This window comes from Antechinus flavipes, chromosome 2 (assembly GCF_016432865.1).
Source record: "Antechinus flavipes isolate AdamAnt ecotype Samford, QLD, Australia chromosome 2, AdamAnt_v2, whole genome shotgun sequence".
NCBI lineage: Eukaryota > Metazoa > Chordata > Mammalia > Dasyuromorphia > Dasyuridae > Antechinus > Antechinus flavipes.
Window position 1 is genome coordinate 81512937 of NC_067399.1, and position 22854 is coordinate 81535790.

Here is a 22854-nt window from a genome sequence, read left to right on the forward strand (position 1 = left end):
CTATACTCTCCCATTTTTTCCCATCTCTCTCCTCTTCCTGGTATCTCATGTTTTTTTCTGTTGTATATATTTCTACACCAGATTCTGCATTCATGTGTTTGTACCACCATCTTCACACAGGAGAGGCTCATTGCAAGAAGCATGAAGGTGACAAATTTGGGGGGCTATAGAACTCACAAAGACTATCTATAAAAGCAGGGCTTCTTAAACTTTTACAACTCATGACCCATTTTTACCCAACCTCAGGTATCTAAGTATCTAAAACAGGTATACAAATCAAACATTTACTGATAACAAAGTATAATTTTGTAGTCCTCACATTCAGTTATCAGAGCCCATATAGAGTCCCCATGCACAGTTAAGAAGCTTTGTATTAAAGCATAGAGGTAATGAATGCTTTTGGCTGCAAAAAAATCATGACACTATTAATGTACAGAAGGGTTTTGAACTATCATTGGACACTAGTGAAATAAAAGATCTCTCTAAGTATTGCCTGTGATTCTTCTCAGGTAACAAAGTAGGGCAATGAATAGAACACTAGTGCCCTGGATTCAGGAAGAGCTGACTTTAAATCTTGCTTCACACAATAGCTGTATAACCCCAAGCAAGTCACTTAACCTCAGTGCTTTAGTCCCTCATCTGTGAAATGGGATTGAGAAGAAAATGGCAAACCACTCTAGTGTCTTTGCTAAAGAAAACCCCAAGTGGGATCACAGAAAATTGGACACAACTGAAACAACTCAACAATAAATGACTCTTAAGAAATCTGAATACTTAAATACATTTGTTCTCAAAAATTATTAAATACATTAGCATTAGGAGATTTTATATTGCTGCATATGAATGAACAGTATTGAATTATGTGGTGATATACCATAAATTCACGATTAGAACCAGCAAAGCCAACATTTTTGAGTTGTGAGCGAATGAGAATGAAACTGTCATTGTAGACATTGAATACCATAACATTAATTGTTATGAATTAAGCAGAATTTGGGAAATTATCACAAAACGTTTAATAATAAGGGGCATTTATTCAGTTTCTGCTATGTCTTTATCTCTCCATTATACCTTTATCATTAGCCTTTAATTATCTGAAACAACTTTTAGAAGCTTTAATGCTTGTTTCTGAAATTTTAGGTATGTTACAGCTCAGAGCGACACTGAAAAGGGGCATTTATTTGGCCATAAGGCAAGTAAAAAAACAAGACGATTGAGCTTACCTATTCTTATTGAGATGGTTGATGACTTACATTTAAAAAGTGATTCTGATAAGCAGAAAGGTTTCGAACTCCTGTGCAACCATAAAAATAAGGTAAGGGAAATATTATGAAATAACTCTTATTAATTAAAGTATCTTATCAATTAAATCTCCTCAATAAAATCCTAGTATTATACCTTATTGTGGTCTGGAGGGCATAGTAAATAAATGCATAGGAAGAAGCAGGTAATTTACACACACCAGCACCCTCCTCCTCAAATTTTGAGAGACTTAAGTGTTTCTGTAGCATAGCAAAAGAAGCAAAATAGTACAGTGGGAGGACCACTGGATTTTAAATCAAAAGACATGAGCTCCAAAGCTAGATCTGGCATTTACTACCAGAATAACTTTGGACATGTTTACTCCCTTCCCCTGACCTCAATTTTCTCTTCTGTGAAATGAACTTTGAAGACCCGTTTATCACTAATCTATGATCCTAATGTTTAAATAGTTTTAAGACCATAGGATGATAGGCAATCATATGAAAACTAATGGCCTTAATTACCAGTCTTACTTGGGCATACATTGACATTCACATTGGTGATGGTCATCTGTAATACTATTCTTAAATAGCTACATTCAGACAGAATATTTACATTTTAGACAAATCAATTATCTAATCTAATGTGCAAACTTTCTCTCTATTTTTTTTAGTATAAAGATGAAACTGAGTTTATGTGGAGATTAGTTAGAGCTTATGGAGATATGTGTGAACTATCCACAAATATGGGAGAAAAGAAAAAATATGCTTCTGATGGTAGGTAGTGAGTTTTTTAAGTTGATTGCCTTGTTAAAACTTAAGACATGTACCAAAATCCTTAAAGATTCTGAAAAGTAGATGAAAAGATTTCATCTATAAATTTCTTAGTTGGAATCCTTTTAAAATTTTATTTTACTTAATTAGGATAGATACAGTCAAGCTATGTATTATTGGCCATTAAAATTAGACTAATAAACATGTATCTACTAATATCTAGCTGTACAACTGTGGAAAATTTATTTCAGCTTTTTTTTAATATGGAAAATTAGTCATTTGAAGCAAATAATCTCAAAGGTCCCTTCAAAGTTTAAAATTCTAGATTTGAATTGCCCATGAATCTGCCATTAAATTTTTAGAAAGCTCAGTGGTGGAGATTCATCAGCTTCTCTTGATAAACTCTCTTAATATTAATAACTCCTCTTTGAAATTTAAAAAAGGTCTGCCTTATGTCAAATTATAGAAGTCCAGAGTTGAGAGAGGGGCCTTACAAGCCATCTAGTCCAAATTATACCTGAATAATTATATTCCTACAATATATACCACACATAGCTATCTGATCTCTCTTGAAGACTTCCCTGAAGTCAGATCTCCCTCCATCTTAATATATCCTATTTTTTTTTCTGTTTTATTTTGTTTTTTATAAATAGCTCTAATTTGTTAGAAAGGTGGGAGAGTTTTTTCCCCTCATATTAAACCTAAATCTACCTCTTTACTTCTATCATTGCTACTCTTATTTCTGATCTCTAAAAACAAACAGAACAAATATAATCTCTTTTACACATAATGGTCATTCAGATACTTAAAGATAGAAATTGTGTACTACATAACTCTTCTGTTCTTCAGACTTAATGTTCCCAAATATTTTCAGTGTAATGTAAACCTGTTTCTTCTTGTTTTGCCTTCTATGAAAATAAACATTTTTCATACTAATTTTCCCATTCTTAAGGATAGTTTTAATGTTGTCTTGCAGTAGTGGTGGTAGCGGTAGCAGCAGCAGCAATAATAGTAGTTGTTGTTGGTGATGATTATGGTGGTGTTATTGTTGTTACTGCTGCTGCTGCAGTGTCCATTCCCAAATAGAATAAGTATTGTGAAAGTGAATATTGTTTTTCATTCATTTTTGCATCCCTAGCATTTAATATAGTATCTTGCAAACAAAGAACATCATAAGGTCTTGTAAATTGATAAGAAGATGACCATAATACTCTGCACTAGTAGGCATTGAATACATTGTTGTTAATTGACTGAATATACAAGTGCTTTATAAATCCAAAAGACGAGATATCTTGAGTCCAGGTCTCCAGACCATTCAAGGTTGGAAAACCCAAATGAATTACAATTTCAGTCCACCTTATTAAACAAGTTGTTGTCTATAAAACTGTGAAATGCATAAAATTAATTCTGATCATTGCCACTTCGAAGTTTATCACCCTTACATAGAGAAGTTTGAGTGATATAAAGCAGTCCCCAATAAAAAGGCCAAAAGAAATGTGAAAACAAAACAAAATACTTGACCTCTGTCAATGAAAGAAACTTAGCAACTAAAGGTAACATTGATTTAAAAATATAAAATCATTTGCAAAAAAAGATGTCTTATCAGATTGCCTCTTAGAGCAGAAAAAAAGTAATAGAGCATCTTTGAAGATTTTTCTTCAAACAGGTATAACTGATCAATACTTGAACAGAAATCTAGCTTAGAGCATAACAAGTTGTTAGCCAGCTTTTGTCCAAAGACCTTCATTATGGAGCAAAGCACCTCCTTTTTAGACAACCCTATTAAGAAGTTTTTCCTCACATCAAACCTAAATTCATCTCTTTGCAATTCTCATTTACCTCTCTTATGTTTTGCCCTCTGGGAACAAACAGAACAGGTTTAATTCCCATTCTGTATGAAACATCATATCTTTCCGAAGCCTTCTCTTATCTACCATATATTCCTGCAATTTATGTTCACTTAGCATAATCTTGAAATTCTTCCCTTCACAGGGGGAAAAATTCTGAATAAAAAAAAGTATATTTATTTTACAGGAAAAGACCTAGGTGAAAGAGCAGTTTCTCAGGCTCCTAAGAATGGGTACTGTCACCTGTGGTAAGTAAAAACTTTTTTTTGTTTCTTCTAAAGTCTCCTTTAGAAATTACAGCTGAAATTCTTTTGACCCTAGTTAATACAGATCTTTACATTCATTTGACATATACATAGCATATGACAATATTTAGCTTTACATGCCTCTTTATGTCATCTCTGACTTTGATTATCCAGCTAAATTAGGCTATTTATTGAAGTTGTTGTTAGAGAGGTATCATAGTTTAAATCTTGAAATAGAATTTTGACCATAAAATGTGAGAGTTGAAAAAGATACCTTAGGAATTAATCTATTTCAGTCCCTTCATGAATCTGGGAAATAAAGAGCATAAATAACTTTCCTAAACTTTTATTGCTAGTTCGTGGCCTAGCCCAGTACTTGGAACCAAGACACTTTGTTCCACTGTTAACACTCTGCTTCCAATACACAGTAACTAAATGCAGCATGTCACTTTTAGTTCAACTTAATGGTATTTTCATGAAGATGAAAATATTTTGTTAAACATGGAAATGTTAAAATCTCCAAAATGTTCCATATATCTATTTAATGAAAAATAAATCTGTTTAGTGACAAAGAATTTGAGTTTTGCTATGTTTTTGACTAAATATAGTTAAAGCTATTTTATATATATATTCCTGTCATTTTGAAATACATACACACACACGAGACTTTGACAATAATAACACCAGTAAAATATAGATATAAAATTTTGAGTTCCTTATTCAAGAATATATATTAAGTAGAAAACTGAATCCTGATATGAGCCAAAGATCCTTATGACAAATAAAACAAGGTTTCTTCCTATTATAATTTTAAGACCCCTAAAATGATTCTCTTTTATTTTTTCAAAGATTATTTCTAATTATAGTACATATTGTTTTAAAATACTTTTAAGTTGTTCAGAGTAGTTTCTGGAATTTTATGTCATGCTGGGAAAAACTTAGAAAATACAAATCACATAGGGAAATCAAAAGAGGGTCCTGAATCATAGCACTTACTGAGAGAGAAAGTGATGGTGACATTGGAAAATTTTGTTCATATACACGTAGTTTAATGTGGTTGTTGTTTTGTTTTTTTTTCATAACAGATATTCTCTGGTTTTTTTAGCTTATGGGCTTTAGGTGAGAAAGAAACTGCTATAGTACCAAGATTTACCAGGATAGGTTATAAAAAGAGATCAAATGTAGTAGAATATGATATTTTCTGTGTTGTTTTATGAAGAATTATTCTATTTAAGAGAAACTGTTAATATGTTAATTACAAAATAATTCAAACTGCCTTATGGGTATATTTTGTCTGAAATACAGTGTTGCTGGGGAAACAGCACCCTCTAGTACCTCAAATTGCAAGCCACTTTGTATTGGTGAACATAGATAAAATCTTTTTGTGTTTAACTAAGCATTGCATTGAAACTGTCAGGCCAACTCCTGAGCAAAGGTCATTTTAAAGATCGTGCTTAAAAAATGGGATGAGAAAAACCAGGACAGAGATTAACTAGGGTCCAGCCAATCAATTTTCTCCACAGAGACAGATGATAAAACAGAAGCATAAAACCTGGTGAAAAGGCAGAAGCAATACAAATAGAATAATCTGATGTTTCTCAGAAAGCCTTCTCTGCTAAAAGCAGAGTCAAGAAAAGGGGGGTCCTCGATTAAATATCAGTTAAGATTTTATTGTGAAATACCTCAACACCCAATTCAGCTTGTCCTAAACCACTAAGATCTTTGGCAAATCCTTTCATCTTTGTGTACCACAGTAGCATGTAGACATTCTTTTCATTTTCAGATCTCTCTTCATTGTCTGAGACATGGGAATACCCAGTGAACAGAGATCCAGCTTACATTCATTTTCTGTATAAGTGTACCATCTATAGATGTGACTTTACAAGATGGCAGATAAGTTTTTTAGTGGCTAGGATAGATAAGCTTTTTTTATTCTTTTTTCTCTTTACTTTTTTACTTTTTCCTGACCTCTTATCAGTTAGTAAGCAATCAAACTGAGACCTGCTGAAGATCTTAGCTTAAAAAGGCCATGATCTCCCAATGCCTCCAGGGCATCTCCAGTTGTCCTGATCTGTATCTGCCACTGGATGCAAATGGCTCTGGAGGAGAAAGTGAGGTAGGAGACCTTGCCCAGCCTTCCCTCACGCAAATTTAATTCACTTACTTGTCATGGCCTCACATCCCTGATGCCGTTGTCCTCTTTGAGAATGAAGGACAAACAACAATAATTAAATGCCTACTACATGCAAAAAAATTGCTAGGTACCAGGGATACAAGGATAAAATTGAAACAATACTTCCCCTCATGGCTAAATGGGCAGTGAATAAATAGTGTAGGATTTAGAATTAGGAAAGATTAAATTCAAATACTACCCCAGATGATTATTAGTGATCCTGATTACTGAGTAAAAGGAATGAGCATGGTCAGCCAGAGCTACACGTTAAGAGATCTCTGTGATAACTGAGGAGGGAATGGACTGATAGGAAGAATCTTGAGACAGGAAAATGATTTAGAAAGCTATATAAATATTCCAGTGTGAGGTTATGAAAGCCTACACTGGGATGGTTGGATGAGGTCACCATAGAGATGATAATGGAATCCCTGGGTAATGATGAAATGATGAAATAGAGAAAGAGTAGAGGGCGCAGAACAATGTAATACTTACAGTTAATAGATATAACCTGAATGAAGATCTATCAGAGGAGACAGATAGAATGGACCCAAGTAGAAGGAGAAGTAGGAGAGAGTAGTATCACACAAACCTGTCAAGATGAGAGTGTCTAGGAGAAATGGGATCAAAAACAGCAAAGAAGTCAAGAAGCATAAGGACTGAGAAAAGGCTATTAAATTTGGCAGTAAGAGATCACTAGGAGGTTTAGAGAGTAGTTTCAGTTGAATGATTAAGTCAGAAGCCAAACTGCAAAGAAGTGAGGGAAAAGGTAGTGGAGTTGCTCTTATAGACAAGTTTCTCAGAGTTCAATTGTAAAAAGGAAAGAGATATAGGATGATGGCTAACAGGAATAGATTGATGGAGCCAATTTAGAAAGGAGATATTTCAGATTAGTGATAAAATAGGAATTTGAGGGCAACAATTAAAGATGTTGGGATAGATTGGGATATGCTAAGAAAATCGTGTACTTCAGTAAACAAAGGCTATCTCATTATGTGAGATAGGTGAAGGAGGAAAGAAAGGGAGAAAGAAACTGAATGACATGAAATGAGGAGGGCAACAAGAATAGGGAGTTCTTGGTGAATGGCCTTAATTTTTCAAACTTTTGCCCTGAATTATATGGTTATAATCTTGGTCTCTAAAACTTAAGAATGATGCTTTTAATAGCTATTCCCATACCAAATACCAGATGAGTCTCAAAGCTGAGTAGAATAAAAACTTTTAAACTATATGAAGCTTCCTGAAGTAATCAAAGTGATATAGAAGCAAAATGAGGTGTGTAACATCCCTATCATCCTGTATGCTACAGGAGTTGTACTATCAATGTTCTTAGTGTCAGTGTTCAAATATGAGCTTATATCCTAATGCTTTCATTAATCTATAAAAAGTTATTTTATCTCCCTATATTCCATAGAGCTTTAAATGAAAAAGTATAATAAAAAGATAGTCACTTGACCAAGGACTGTTTTTATTTGAAGTCCCATTAGACAAGCTGGAAAGAATTGACTTTTTTCTAAAATAATAGCTGGCATTGACATAAAGCTTAAAGAGTTAAGTGTTTATCATTTATTTCAAGGACTGTTCACAGTTAATTCAAAGAAAACAATACTGTTTCACTTAGTCATTATTTCTGATTCTCAGTTGAACCACTAGATGGGGGTATAAGACTATAGGGCAGGAGTTTCTGATGTGATTAATTCTCAAATGATGATACAATTTACATGTGAAACTTTATTCTTCGTGGTCCATCCCAGCAGTCTGTACACACTAACAACGTAAACAAAAGCAATAATACTAATTAATTATAATGATAAAAATAGTCATAGAATCCTTGAATTTCAGAGTTAGAAAGGCTCTCCAAAGTCATCCATTGGAGTCCCCTTTACAGCATCCCTCACAGGTAATAATCCAGACTCTGAATTTTTTCAATGATTGGATGTTCAGTATCTCATAAAGTAACCAAGTAACCTTTTCATTTTAGATAGATATGATAATTTAGTAAAATTTCCCTAATATATAAAATCTGCCTCTCATTGGTTCTATTTCTATCCTTCAGAGCTGTACAGAATAAATCTTTCATCCTTAGGGCATTTCTTCATGTAATCTTCCATTGAGTTTTACCTCGTCATTTAAAGGCTATATAAAGTTGAGAGTTTAAAGAGAATTAGTAACTCTATGGCATATAAAATGTGATATATATATATATATATAAATTATAAATGGATGTAAATGTATATGATTTTATATATTTATCATGTAAACTATACATTATATGATGCATATAATATTAAAATATTTCTATTATGTTCATAATTTATAATATTTACATTATTTATCATTTATATTTATATTTCAATTTATAATTATATTTATAATATGTACTGTGATAAAATCCATTGTGTTAGGAAGTTCCTCTATGAAGGTTTCATAGCAAGACATGGATAGAAATCATATAGGATTAGGTAGTGTATATGAGGGGTATTTTGCATTATAAGGCACAGAGAGCTATTTTAAGTATAGATTACAGAGCAGAGGAAAAGCATAGTGGTCATAAATGATAAGAGTTCCAAGAGCCCAATCTTGTCAGGAGTTTTTCATTCTTCCTCATGAAGAATACAGAAATCCAGCTACAGCTGTCAATTTTCCCTTAGAGCTAATTTTAGGATTTTCTAAAGGGTCTTGAATTTTCAGCCTAGATTGAGCCATCACAACAGAACTAGAGCCGTAGAATCCTGTTATTTCATAAGTCCATAAGACCAGTTGTAAGAAGGAAGGTAAGAGTGAAAGGATCTACGTCACAGAACATGAATTACATGTGGTAAGGTTACTCCCTTCTTGTGGGAAAAAATATATCAGAGTAACCCAACGTCCACCTGAAAAAGTGGGGGTTTCTAGGCTTTAACATGTACCAGAGCATCTAGATTCCCAGTATAGTCTCAAAATAACTTTTACCACAATTGGAATGGATTTTGCCTGGGTGAGGATTTATTTAGACCTGGATTGGGGTAAAATGTATTAAGTTCTCTGAGGTCCTTGAAACCATTAAGACCTAAATCAATAATAGTACATCATGATCAGAAATTGAAGTTCAAAGTTCATGAATAAGGGCCAGGGTGTGATTATGTGAAATAGTACTAAGAAGGATGAATCAGTGACTCCATCTGTTCTTTCACATCCTATCCAGGGTGCTTTTTGGGGAAATCCTAGAATAGGCTATAATAGAGACAGGCACATAGTATATGGGCAATCAATGATACAGATGAAGAAACAAAAGATGGCATCAGGGGTTATACCTGGAGTAATTAGAAGACTGCAGGATCAATATTAGAATGAGAGAAATAAAAAAGGGGGCAAAACATGAAGATTTGCTTAATCAACATTTTTGAGAACTGGGAAGGAAGTTTGGAGTAGGGTTTGAGGAAATATTTCAAGAGACAGCATAGAAATTAGATGATAAGCAATGTCTTAGACTAGGATCAGTGCCTGTTTTCTGGGCCTTTGGATTTTTTTCTTAAAATAAAAATAATAATTTATCACTTAGTCTTACCTACTTCCTATGTCTGTCAATAAGGGCCTTTACAAATGAATGATTTTGTTGTAAATTAGCACAATTTGGCGATCTCATCAGTTCCCATGGGTTCAGTTACTATTTTTATCCATATGACTCCCAGATCCATCTTCAGGCTCTTTCCTGAACTGCAATCCAGCATTACATCCTTCCTGGATATCACAAAGTGGCTATCTCATTGATATCTCAAATTCAACATGTCCAAAACAGAACTCATTATCTTTCTCCTAAAACCTTCCTTCTTCCAAATTTACATATTACTGTCCAGGACACCCTGTTGCTCCAGGCACCCTAGTGTCTTCCTTTATGCCTTATCTTCACCAAACCTGTCATTTCTGTCTCTGCAAGATCTCCTTTCTCCAATTATTCAGCCCTTCCTTATCTGAGTTAATGGAATAGTTGTCTAAGTGTTCTCCCTGTCTCATCTCTCCTTACTTTAATCCATCAGCCATCAACATTATTTTCCTAAAATAAAGATCTGACCATTTTATCCCACTCCCCAGTAGTGTCCAGGGATAATCTATTTAGTGCTATCCAAAGCATATATTGGCTTCACTATTTGATATTTAAAATTTTTTTTAAATCTTCCTACCTTTCCACTCATTTCCAGTCTTACCCTATGCATTTTATGATAAGTTACACTGGCCTTCCTACTTGCTATTCTTCCATCTCCTCTCTCTGTACCTTTGCACTGGCTGTCTCTAGATGCCTGAAATGTTCTCCTTTTCCACCTCCTTATCTTAGTTTCTCTAACATCCTTCATAACTCAGTTTAAATATCACTTGCTGCAGGATGCCTTTTCTGGGGTCCAGCTGCTACTGCTCTTTGTCATCTAGGATTACCTTGTAGTTAATCTGTATACTAGATGTATACTGTATAATATATATTCATTTAATTCAATAAATATTAAGCCCTCTTATGTGCAGTATTTGATACAAAATAATTTGTATGCTGATATGCATATTTAAAACAGCCGTGTGCCTAATATTAAGAATATAATTCCAGAGGAACATATTGTCCAGAGAAAAATAATTATATGTGTGTATATATATACTGTTATAAAAAAGAACATTATAAGAATATAAAAGAATAAAATGTCCAGAAATGGTATTATTTATATAAAGGATATTTATTATTTTATCATTCTGTTGGGAAGTCTAATTTAAAGGTTTTTCATTTTTATTTCTCTTAAATTTGTAGGAATACCTTTTGATTACCACTGACTGAATCAATAATTTTTATTGTTTAATTTGAAACAATTTAATTTAAAATGTCACTATTTTAACTGCGGTATCTTTTTAGGTATGGTAATTTATGTGGCTTGTTTGCTGAGTGTGGGGGATTACAAAATAGAGTCAAATATGGCCATCTATTTAAGGTATCTTTTAAAATTTTTTTTAATATAAATGAAGTTGTTAAAATTAAGTTATTCAATTTTTGGATTTTCTTATCTTTTTTAACAATGAATTAAATGGCTTTGTCAGTAAAATAAGTATGATTGAAAATGAGTATGGATTCAGTTTTAAGCTAAGAGGAAGTAAACAGCAGATGAATGTTGCTTATATTATAAATTAGTGATTAAATACTAGATATAGTAATGGCAAATTAACTAACCATGTGGTCATAGGTATGTGAGATCAAATAACAATCTTGTAGATAAGTAGAAAAAAAATCTATCAATATCTTTTTTTGAAAATTTATCTATCTCCAAGTTGAAGTAAATATATTTTTTATTTTTTATATTTTTTCATTTTAGTTTTACATTCATAACGTATGACCACATATATATATATAAAATTAAAACTTTATTGTGCTAAAACTTTTACATTTTGGTAATATTATTTATTAATCCTTTTCAGTCACGTCTGACTCTCTGTGATCCTATTTAGGGTTCTCTTGGCAAAGATACTAGAGTGGTTTGTCATTTCCTTTTCCAGCTCATTTTACAGATGAAGAAACTGTGGCAAATAGGGTTAAATGACTTGCCCATCATCACCCACCTAGTAAATGTCAGCATTTGAACTTAGATCTTCCTAACTTTAAGCTCAATGTTCTATCCACTGTGCTACCTCGCTGCCCCAATACAGATGTCATTTGACGAAAATGAAATCCAAAATTCAGTACTATCTACCTATGCACAGGAAAAATAACAACTATCCTTACATCTGCTATTTTATATTCCTTTTAAAATCAGATGTTCAAGTTTTGTACATATTTTTGTAGTAGTAGTAGCTTTCATTATCAATCATTTTTCTCCTTTCTACATCTTTCTAAACATTTTTAAACTTGTTATATTATAAAGTAATGACATTCAAATATACAAATGAAATTTTTTCCTGATCTTACGCCTTTTTACTTTTTAAAAAAGTTACATAGCAGCATGATAAATATGGAAATATGTTTAGAAGAATTGTACATGTTTAACATATCTTGGGTTACTTGCTATCTAGGGGAAGAGATGGGGAGAAGAGAGGGAGAAAAATTTGAAACATAAGATTCTTCAAGGGTGAATGTTGAATACTATCTTTACATGTATTTTGAAAATAAAAAGCTGTTTTTTTTAAAGTCACATAGTGACCCTTGTATACAATTAAACAGCACAACAATTAGTAATGTCAATAATGCTTATAATTAGTGCTATTTTGTTGCTATTTTTGATAGAAAAATTTGCAATGTAAATTATCATTTCCTTAAGAAGAAAAGCCCCAAACATTAAATAATCATCAAATCATTCCTTTTTAACTTTGGACTATAGAATAGATATACTTTGCTTGATAGAAACCCATTATGCAGACATCCACATTTGGGAATACTTATACCTGTTTTATAGAAAAACACCTGGCTAAATCATAAAGCATTTATAAAAGATACTAAACAAATACCAAAAGGGACACTAAAATCTAATTAGGACAGATAAAATTAGGTAACAATCATAGTGTAGAAATGTGACCATGGGAATCAATTTAGGATTAAAATTTTCCATAATTATTCCATAGTTTGGAGAATATAGTGTTAAATAAAAGAATACCTAAAGATCTTTTAGTTACAAAAGACTCAGCAAATGTCCAGGGAGACTTAGAAGACTCAAGATTGGGCTGCAAGTTACTTTTTTTTTGATTGCCAAGCTGTCTGTGTCAAAATGGAGTCATTTTGGCCATGCTTGGGGAATTTGATTTTGCTTTTCACTTGGTTATTATATGTTTCATGCTGACTCAGCCTTCTAGAAATGTGTCTGCCTCACTCTGTATTAAATGAAACTGCAAGAAGATGAGAATTAAGAATTTTGAATATTCCATATTTGGCCACTAGTGTTTTCCCTTTAAATTGATGTGTTTTTTAAATGATGTTTGCTAACAGTAGTAACAAATTAGTTTTGAACATTATATGGTAGTATAATTAGTAATATGATTTGTTTTAGTTTGCCAGGTCTCTATACAATTCATTAAGCTCAATAATGCCTTAAGCTTGTTAAATGATGTTATTTTTTGATTGATTTTCTTTCAGGAACATCTTGATAAAGCAATAGAATTAATACCTGATGAGCCCCTATTGTATTACCTCAATGGAAGATATTGTTATTCTGTAAGTGGATCTCATCTGAGTATCATGTTACAGAAATACACATTTGGTATTCTGAGTTCATTTATTTAACCAGTGTAAATCTTAGTCACAGATACAAAATTTGTCTTTATGTTCTTCCTCCTTCTCTTCTCAGCACTTTTTAAAATAACTATCTTAAATCAAAGGTCCAGTAAGTATCTATTATTTGTGCACAAGGTCTTGTGCTTCAGACATGAGATAGAAAACAATAAATAGCCTCTGCTTCCAAGGAGCTTCCATCCTCCTGGAGAGAAGCACAACAGAAGACCAGTAGAATATGGAAAGGGCACTATGGAAGGCTGGAAAAAAGGAGATCCAGCCAAGTAGCCCCAGGTATAACTGAGGAAGGAGAGAGCACTGATCCTTGGGGGAAGCACCAAAGATTGCTTAATGGAGAGTGATCACCTCCCCTTGGGGGCTTTGACCTCCCTAAGGAGTCAGGAATGGCATGACCACCTGTGTACTAAAATAAAAGAAAGCGGGAGATGTAATGGGCTAAGGCAGGATCCTTGGGCCCCACGTTGGGCGCCAAATGCGATGACCGTGTGTATTTAAAATCAACCGGAGTCAGGAATTTAGATTAAGGGAAAAATCTTCATTCTTTATTCTCAGTAGAGGTGAGGGGGGATTGCGATAGCAATATGGGCAGGAAGAATTGTGATAGCAATGTGGGCAGCTGCAATGGGCAGCTGCAACAGGAAGCCAGCTAGCAGAGGGGAATCGGAGCTGAAGGGCCCTCGCAATGGCAACACGAACAGCAGTGTCAAGCTGCCAGCCAGCAGTCTCTCCTTCCGCTTCCCTCTCCACTCCCCTGCCTCCACCCACCAAAAACGTCATTTCCTATACAACACATCAGGACTTGCACAAAGAGTGGGCGGGGCCATTCTTTCTCCAAGCATATATATTAATAGAGTATGGTCCAATTACTATTTAGCCTCACGTACTTGGGACCTCAGTGCATCAACTCAAGCCTCAGCTCATTACAGGAGAGGATGTATGAGTTGAGCCTGGAAGGATTTTGGAGGATAGGAAAAAACATTTACTAAGTGCCTAATGTCTAGTAAACCATTTGGTTGGTAGTGGAGATGAGAAAAGAGTAGATCATGTGTGGAAAGGGGCTTTTGTGAAGTCCCCATAATGCTATTCAGCATACTCAATTCAGGGGACAGCTAGAAATCGAGCTTGGCTAGGATAAAGTAAATCCATACATCATTATCATTCCTTAAGCACCTACAAGAGATGGTATGAATGGTCACCAGGACAAGTTGGTGCTAGCTTTTAAAAGGTCTTAAATACTAAGCCAAAGAATTTCAATCACAAAGTCTAAGTAATAAGAAACAAATTTTTGGAGTGGAGTGCCACAGGAACATGATTTTTGCAGCTGTGGGAAAGACAATTTGAAAAAGGGAGAGATTGATGTCAGGGCTACCAAGAAGATTATAGGAACAATCCAGATTTAAGATGATGAGTATCTGGATTACATGTCAGGGTAAAGAAGGGGGATGCCCAAAGATGTCAGATATGTCCAGCAGGCTGCTCCCAAGTAAGGACCAAGATATTTGGGAAATAGCGAAAAAAATAAATTTAACAAAATAGGTAGTAATTTGGCAAAAACCACTCATTTCCTTTGAGACTCAACTCCAGTGCAACTTTCTGCATAAAGCCTTTCTTGGTTTCCCCAAATGCTAGTGCTTACTCCTAATGGCTGCATTTTATATATAACTATCTATGTATCAATATGTTACAAATATCTTTTTGTTTCCATGTCATCTCTTCCATTAGAATAAGTTTTTTGAGACTAGGAACTACTTCTCTTTCCTTTTTGTAATCCCAGTACTTAGCACAGTGCCTAACATATAATAGCTTCTTAGTATTTTTTTATTGTATTGATTTATCAAAACAAATTATTGTTTTATAGTGAATATAAAAAATAGTACACTAATGAATTTTAAAGTGTTTTTCATGCTATAGGACATTAATCTTTATGATTCATTTTCTGTGATAGGAACTAAACATATCTATTACATAAAAATCTATGTCTTGAATTGCATTAAATAATAAGTAGCTAACATGAATAAAAATATATCATCTTCATATCCAATATGAGTTAAGTGGAATTCTTATGAATAGTTCCTTTTTAAAAAACTTCTTAATCCATAACAATTTCTAAAACAATTTTATTATAACCCTTATGGATTATGTTACTTAAAATCTATCAATAGAAGGTCCAATAACAAGATTGCTCAGTCAAAAAAGGTGTTTTTCTATAGATTTTCAAATTGAATTGGATGGAGAAGAAAATGGCCTCTACTCTTTTTGGGGTGGTACCAACTTCAAGTATAGAGGATGCTCTGAGTAATTTCCTGAAGGTAATCCTGGCTACTTATTTTTATTTTTAAAAAGTTTAATTGCCTGTGTATCACAGTGTTGGCGGAGTCCCAGTTAAGTAAAGAACATAGTTCTATAAAATTGTTGACTTGAAGTTATTATTTTTATATATAATACCATGTGACAATTAGAGATTTCAAATTGCCTTTAACATGTAATAAATGATACTTTCTTGTGAGAGAATGATATATTTCCAAACAAAAAATCTTTACCCAAGTAATTCAAATTATTTTGCTTAAGCTGATAAATGAAATCTGGCAGAACCAATTTTTAAACTTTTTAGGATTTTAAATTCAAAAATTTAGCTTTATCAATGATTAGGCTCTGGTGATCAAGTCACACAAACTAAAACCACATCAGACTAACTTATAAACCTGAAGGCCAGTGTACTGTTTTACTTTCTTTTGGGTATTTTATGATTGATTTTTATGAAACTACTGTTTCCATTGGTACAATTCATAGCACATGTACACCTCCTTACTTTTTGGTATACTTACACTTATTCTTTTCATTAGTCCTCCACATAGGGCTCGTCCAATGTGGTGGAAGTCTCTTGATCTCTGGAACTGATGTAAATCTCAGACGAGATCCCTGAGAAACTGTCCAGCTATCATCATCTAACCATTACTCTCACTTCTTTACTGGACAGTTTTGTTTCTATTGAGATACACATGGCCTGGAAATTAGGACAATTTTTCATGTAGGTATCACCTCTTAATAGATATTTCCTCTCATTAACTCAAGTAAAAGGTAAGGTTTGGGAGAGCTAAAGAATGTCAGAATATATTTCCATCTAATTATGGTAGCTTGAGACAGGTAGTATTCCATGTTGGAGAAAAAGCTGGCCTTTGAGTCAGGAAAGTCCAAGGTCAAGTCCCATCTCTGACATATACTGGCTATCGAACTCTGAATTATATAACCATAGGTGTGATCCTGATAAGAAGGTGGTTTCTTTACCTGGAGTTATTGTACCAGTGACATCACAAATCCAGTCTCCTATCCCTATCTCTTTGATGGCTAGGTAAATTGCCTAGTTTCATTGTAAGCACATTTCAGTCTAAGAACACTTAGTTACCTGTAATCAGAATAGGTGAACATTTTGACAGTATTTGCTAAGCTGCAGGAATGCCCTCTTTCCTTTTCTTTCCACCTATCCAAATCTTACCTATTCTTCAAGACTCAGATCAAGGAATACATTCTCTAAGAAGCCTTTCCCATCACTTTTGGTCTGTAATAATTTTTGTCTGCCTTCTAAATTTCTTCCCATAAAGCTTTTATAATTAAAACCATAATATTGTACTTAACTACAATTTTTTTCTTATTCTCTGTGTGTATTTTGACTTGTTGGCCCAGCTAGTTCTAAATTCCTTAAGCATAAAGACTACATATACTTGATAGCTGCTCTTATAACACCTAGAATTTTTCTTGGAGGCTTAGGATGTAGGAGCTTTGTCTTTGTTAGTTTCTCCTGAGTATGTGTTTTAATCTTTCTTATCACCATATTAACCTTCTATGGTAACAATATTTTTTTCTGTTTGCACATTTTTCCAGCCTATTACTCAGATTTTAACTTTTTGTTAAATGTAAGGGTCTGTTTCCAGAGTAGAGAGTACAATATCCCAAATTCAGGTCTTTGTGCGGTTGTTTTCAGAGAGCCTTTTCAGGACCTATGAGTTTTCAGTTCTTCCATGCGACTATGGTCTAAGGAGAGATCTTACTCCACTCCTGGCCTGTGCTCTGATCGGTGAGGGACCACAGGCACTTTCTTCTGTCCTGAAGTTGTCAGGACGGTCTCTGATCTACTCAGGCAATAAATCCCAGTGCTAATGGTTCACCTTACTCTGGGACTGTGAGCCAGGACTATGTCTTGGATCTGATTATAGGCAAAGCATGGAGTTCTGCCTCAGTGGTAGTAAAGAGACCTCCTTCTGACCAACTCTTTGAGTCCTTCACTGTTTATGGGCTAAGACCTCCAGAAGCCACTGCTACTCCCACCAATTCAGTAGCTCCCAAGACCCTCTCCTGATTTGCTGGTTTCCTAAGGCCCTCCTACCCTACTGAGACAAACCTTTCCTGCCAACCTTCCAAGTCATGTTTAGTGCCTGTGGGCAGAGAGGTCTGAAAAACTGCCAGTGCTGCCCCTGATTCAGAGGCCCCAGAGCCTGCTATTGGTTTGCTGGGGCCAGGGCTGTCCTGCATGATCTACACTGGGGCTGTACTGCTATCCCAACCTGGTGCAATAGACCTTTCTAGCTGACCATCTAAGTTGTCTTCAAATGAAAATTTGCTTGATTCTTGTCTTTTTGAGAGTTTTGATGCTCTAAAACTTATTTAGAGTCATCATTATTTACATGTTTTTGGAGAAATTTGGGGGAGAAGAGGCAAATTCTTTCATGCCATCATTTTGACTCCCAAGAGCCCTTATTTTTTTTAATGGATACTGTTACTGAGTTACTTTTCTCCCGTCCCATACTTATAAAGCATATTTTTACAATTTAGTTGTCCAAACTAGCTTGAGTCTAAGTAAAAATATTTATTTCCAAGGGGAAAATGTAGTTTCAGAAATCTTTTGCGCAAGGATAATAATTTCTGTGAAGATAATAACATTTTTTATAAATTAATCCAAAAGCAAATGATATTTAGCAAAAGCAAAAGATAATGTAGTGTTATAACTGATTTAAAAGACATGCTCTTATTGGAATAGGTATAATGAAATTTGTACTGTGGCATTTAAAATTGATAAATTTTATTCTTAACATTTATTATTGTTTCCACTTGTCCCTTTTTGTTTTCATTTTTTTTTTTTTTTGCTTTGATTCTTTGACTAGGCAGAAGAGTTAAAACCTGGATTTTCCAAGTTCAACTATGTATATTTGGCAAAGGTAATTAAAATAATTTTAAGAAACTTTTGAGATTTTGTGGTTTTTCAGGACATTAATTTAATTTCTTTTCTTTCAGTGCTACAAAGAACTTGGAGATAAAGCAAAGGCTTTGACGTATTGTGATGCTGCTTTGCTAGTTTCTTCTGATAGCACAAAGGTAAATATAGATCACAGTGACTAATTTAACTTCTATTCTCTCTCTTTTCTTTCCTTATGAGAGATTCAGAAAGGAAAAGAGAGATAAGAACAAGCAAATATATTGTATTTCTTAAATGTGGCTTAAAATATAATTAGCTTAACAGGATTTTAATCTTTATTTGATTCAAAGACATTTGATTTTGATTTTTTCCATACTGGTAAATATAAGGATGATACTACTCCTGGTTGATCATGTAGGAGAAAGTATTCGTGTGGGGCAAGCTAACTGTAAAGCAGCAGTGCACAGTATACCTACTATACCTACTTGGAATAGGAAAGGATTAAGAAGGGAAAACAGAATCATCAAGATAAAAAAGCAAGGAGCAAGTTATGTGTCACAGACATAGTGAAGAAACAGGGATATAGAGATATAGTTGAAAACAGCTAGGATACAAAACCTTGGCACTTTCTCTCAGTCCTTATTCTCCTTAGGAGGCACCCAAGGAAAGAGTGAGCAAGCCTGCCAGAAAACATCTCTGCTGGCTCCGGCTCCTGTGTCCTGGCCCTTGTGCTTCTATCTCCAAAGGAGAAAATCCCCTACCATCTCTCTTCTGTTATGCCTGTTCTTCCCCCACCTTTTGTGATGTGACCCTATCCTAGACAGACACCTTTAGCTGAGAAATAGGACAAAAAAGTACATCTTAGAATATCAAAACTGGAAAGACCCTCATGGGCTCTCCAGTCTAGTCTCCTTTGTTCTATAGGGAGGGAGTCTTGAATTTCAGAAACTGCCACCCTTATGAGTGACTTCTGGGAAGTCACAAACTAGGATTTAAACACACATTTGCCAATGATATTCCATGGCTTTTTCCATGAAGCCCACTGTTAATGTGCTGAAAGTGACAGTTTTTTAATTTTCCATATTCACCCTTGCAAAACCTTGTGTTCTAATTTTTTCCCCTCCCTTTCCTCTCCCTTCCCCTAGATGGCAAGTAATCCAATATATGTTAAACATGTTCAGTTCTTCTATACATATTTCCACAAATATCATGCTGCACAAAAAAAATCAGATTAAACAGGGGAAAAAATGACAGCAAAATAACAAATAACAGCAAAAAGATGAAAATGCTATGTTGTGATCCAACTCAGTCCCCACAGTTCTCTCTCTGGGTGCTGATGGCTCTCTCCATCACAAGACCATTGGAACTGGCCTGAATCACCTCACTGTTGAAAAGAGCCACATCCTAGAAGTGACATAGTTTTGACAGCATCAAGTGATTAACAATGTGCCAATGACTAGAGTCTAGCTTGTTAGTATCTCAGTCTGTGTCTGAGCTTTCTCCTGATATCAGGGAATCAAGAAGGAATTGATGTTGGCTTTTTGCGCCCTTATAACCACAGCCACATCTTAAATATATTCTCTAAGCCACAGTCTGAGAAAGAGAATCCAAAGATGCTTATTTTTTTTTCATGGTTGTGCTAACAGAGAAAACTTAGTCCCTCTTTTAGCCAATTCCCATCTTCAGATAAGGCTTAAATAGAACAGGACCACCACTGTATGAACAGGACCACCACTGTATCTTCTGGGGTTTTTTTGTTTTGTTTTGTTTTTTTTAATTGCTGTCTCATAATTCCCAAGTTCTATTTTAGGAATGTTAGATGGGATAGAAGCCTGGGATCAAAGCTGGTGTTAATAGTTGTTGGGTTATTTTTTCATACATAAAACTTTAAAAAAATATATCCAGTGAAAACCTGTCAGAACCAGGCAGCTAAGAGGCCAGACCCAATTTCAGACTGTAAACAGGAGGAACAAACAGCATGGGACAGAGCACTTTGCCCTGGATATTCTGGATAAAGACTGATCCTGTTTAAAAACTTTCTGGTTCTGAGAATCTGGGTGAGCCTGGATCAGAGAGGATCTAAAGCCCCTAGATCTGAAAGATCTAGTTCCTTTACACTTACTTTCCATTCCAAAAAATAAGACAGCCACAAGGAATGCTAGATTGGAAAGCAAGCATATTCGCCACACATTATAGAATATATTATATTCAAGCCCTGCCTCAGAATCAGAGTATCTATATGGCCAAGACCAAGTCACAACTTCCTGGACCTGCTGCTGACTTTCTTAAGGTCCTAAGTTACAGACGAGCTTCTGATTTCCCTCCATGGGGCAAAGAAGAAATTGTCAAATGAATGACACAAGATCATTGACAGTGTAGTTGCTGTTCAGTTGTGTCTGACTCTCTGTGATCCCACTTTGTTGGTTTCTTGGCAAAGATACAGGACTGTTTGCCGTGTCCTTCTCCAGCTCATTTTACAGATGAGGAATTGACTTGCAGGGTCACACAGCGAGGAAGCGTCTGAGGCCGGGTTTGAGTCTTCCTGAAGCCAGGCCCAAGCATGGTATCCACTGTGCCATTTTGCTGCCTTTATTAACAGTGCACAAAACAGTGAAAGAGACAAGACGTGTAAAATCCAGCAAGGTCAGCTCATAACCTAGAATATTTTTAGATTAGAACAGGATGATCATTTATACTCTCAGCAGCAGCCACAGTGGAGCCAGTATATCTGGACTTGATTACCATAGAAGGCAGCTAGGTGGCACAAAGGACAAAGCTCTGGGTGAAAAGTCAGACCTGTGTCTGACACCTACAAGCTGTGTGACCCTAGGCAAGTCACTTAAGCTCTGTCTGCCTTAATGTCTTCGTAGGTAAAATGAAAATAATAATTGCAACACCTTTCAGAAGGGTTGTAAAGATTGAATGTGGCAATAGATAGAAAATTCTTTGAAAAGGTTAAAGTGTTATGCAAATATTAGTGTTGTTATTACTACCAAAAATTCTTTGTGAGAATATGGTGATGATATGTAAAATAAGGATGACCTGTCAAGAAGAATTGGATTGGACTAAATGCATTTGAGAAAATGCCTTGCTAGGAACAACACAGTTTTAAAGGAACTGAGTTGTTTGATTCTTAAGATTATTTGAAAAAGGAAAAAATTCCAAAAGAAATTAAAAGATCACAAATAATAATTTTGCTTTTTAAAAAATTGGTGATAAGGTTATACAAGTATTAAATAGCAGAATTAAGGTCCAATAGAGGACCTGTGACTCAAAATGAAAATCGTTTTTATTTTTTTACTTCAAAGAATTATAATACAAGGCAAACTATACTGTGAAGGTACAAATGGAGAGTTTAAAAAGTGCTGAGTCCAAAGGAGAAAATTATTGCAGATTTCTTGAGAGCAAAGAGAATCATCTGCATAGAAAATGATGATTATACTCTTAAGAGCTGATCAGATCATCAGCCAGGAGTAAGAGTGTAGAGAGAAATAAGGTCCTAGAATAAAACTTTAGAGTGTACCCACAGATAGGGAAAAATGATGAATTTGCCAAAAAAAAAAAAAAAAAGACTAAGAAGGAGCAATGAGACAAGTGAAAAGAAAGAGAATTATCATAAAGTGTAATAGGAGAGAGTATTTAAGAGGAGAAGTGGTCAATTATGTCAACAGTGCTCCAGATAAGTCAAGAAGGATAAAGATCTGGCAATTGGGAGATCATTGGCAGCTTTGGAAAGAGCCATTTCAGTTTAGTGACAAGGTCAGAAGCCAGACTGTAGAAGGCTGAAAAGAGACCGAGAGAAGAAGAAACAGAGGCAACAAATGTAGACCATTTTTGTAAGAATTTGCCTGTGAAAGAGAGGAGAGCCATAGAGTAAGAATAGATTATAGGGTCAAGTGAAATTTATTTGTATTTAAATTGAAGTACTGGAGAAGAAAGAAAGATTTGAATATTAGGTAATGTTGGAGAAATAGACAAAGAAGGAAGAAACAGAAGAAGTAAAAAAAATGAAAGAAAATGTATTGATAGGATAGGAAATCAAGAAGGCACAATGGACAGACTTTTTGGCAAAGCTAAACTGGTAAATGAAATCCACAGTGTCAAGGTAGATTTTGACAAAATAAGGAAAAATGAGGGAGAAAGGAGTAGTGTTGGGCAACT

General features: G+C 34.6%; 1 protein-coding gene across 10 annotated transcripts in view; it reads left to right on the forward strand.

Annotated features, from left to right (window-relative positions):
* Positions 1-22854, forward strand: part of RMDN2 (regulator of microtubule dynamics 2) — a 77854-nt gene that overhangs the window by 42800 nt on the left and 12200 nt on the right. For 7 of the 10 annotated variants that reach the window (XM_051975124.1, XM_051975125.1, XM_051975123.1 and 4 more), the window contains 8 exons: positions 1141-1315; positions 1916-2018; positions 4050-4110; positions 11148-11223; positions 13350-13427; positions 15716-15814; positions 18662-18715; positions 18792-18872. In XM_051975124.1, coding sequence (XP_051831084.1) covers positions 1141-1315; positions 1916-2018; positions 4050-4110; positions 11148-11223; positions 13350-13427; positions 15716-15814; positions 18662-18715; positions 18792-18872 — 727 coding nt within the window. Of the gene's footprint in view, positions 1-1140; positions 1316-1915; positions 2019-4049; positions 4111-11147; positions 11224-13349; positions 13428-15715; positions 15815-18661; positions 18716-18791; positions 18873-22854 lie in introns of those variants that run through there. The other 3 variants (XM_051975128.1, XM_051975121.1, XM_051975122.1) reach the window with 2 other exon arrangements.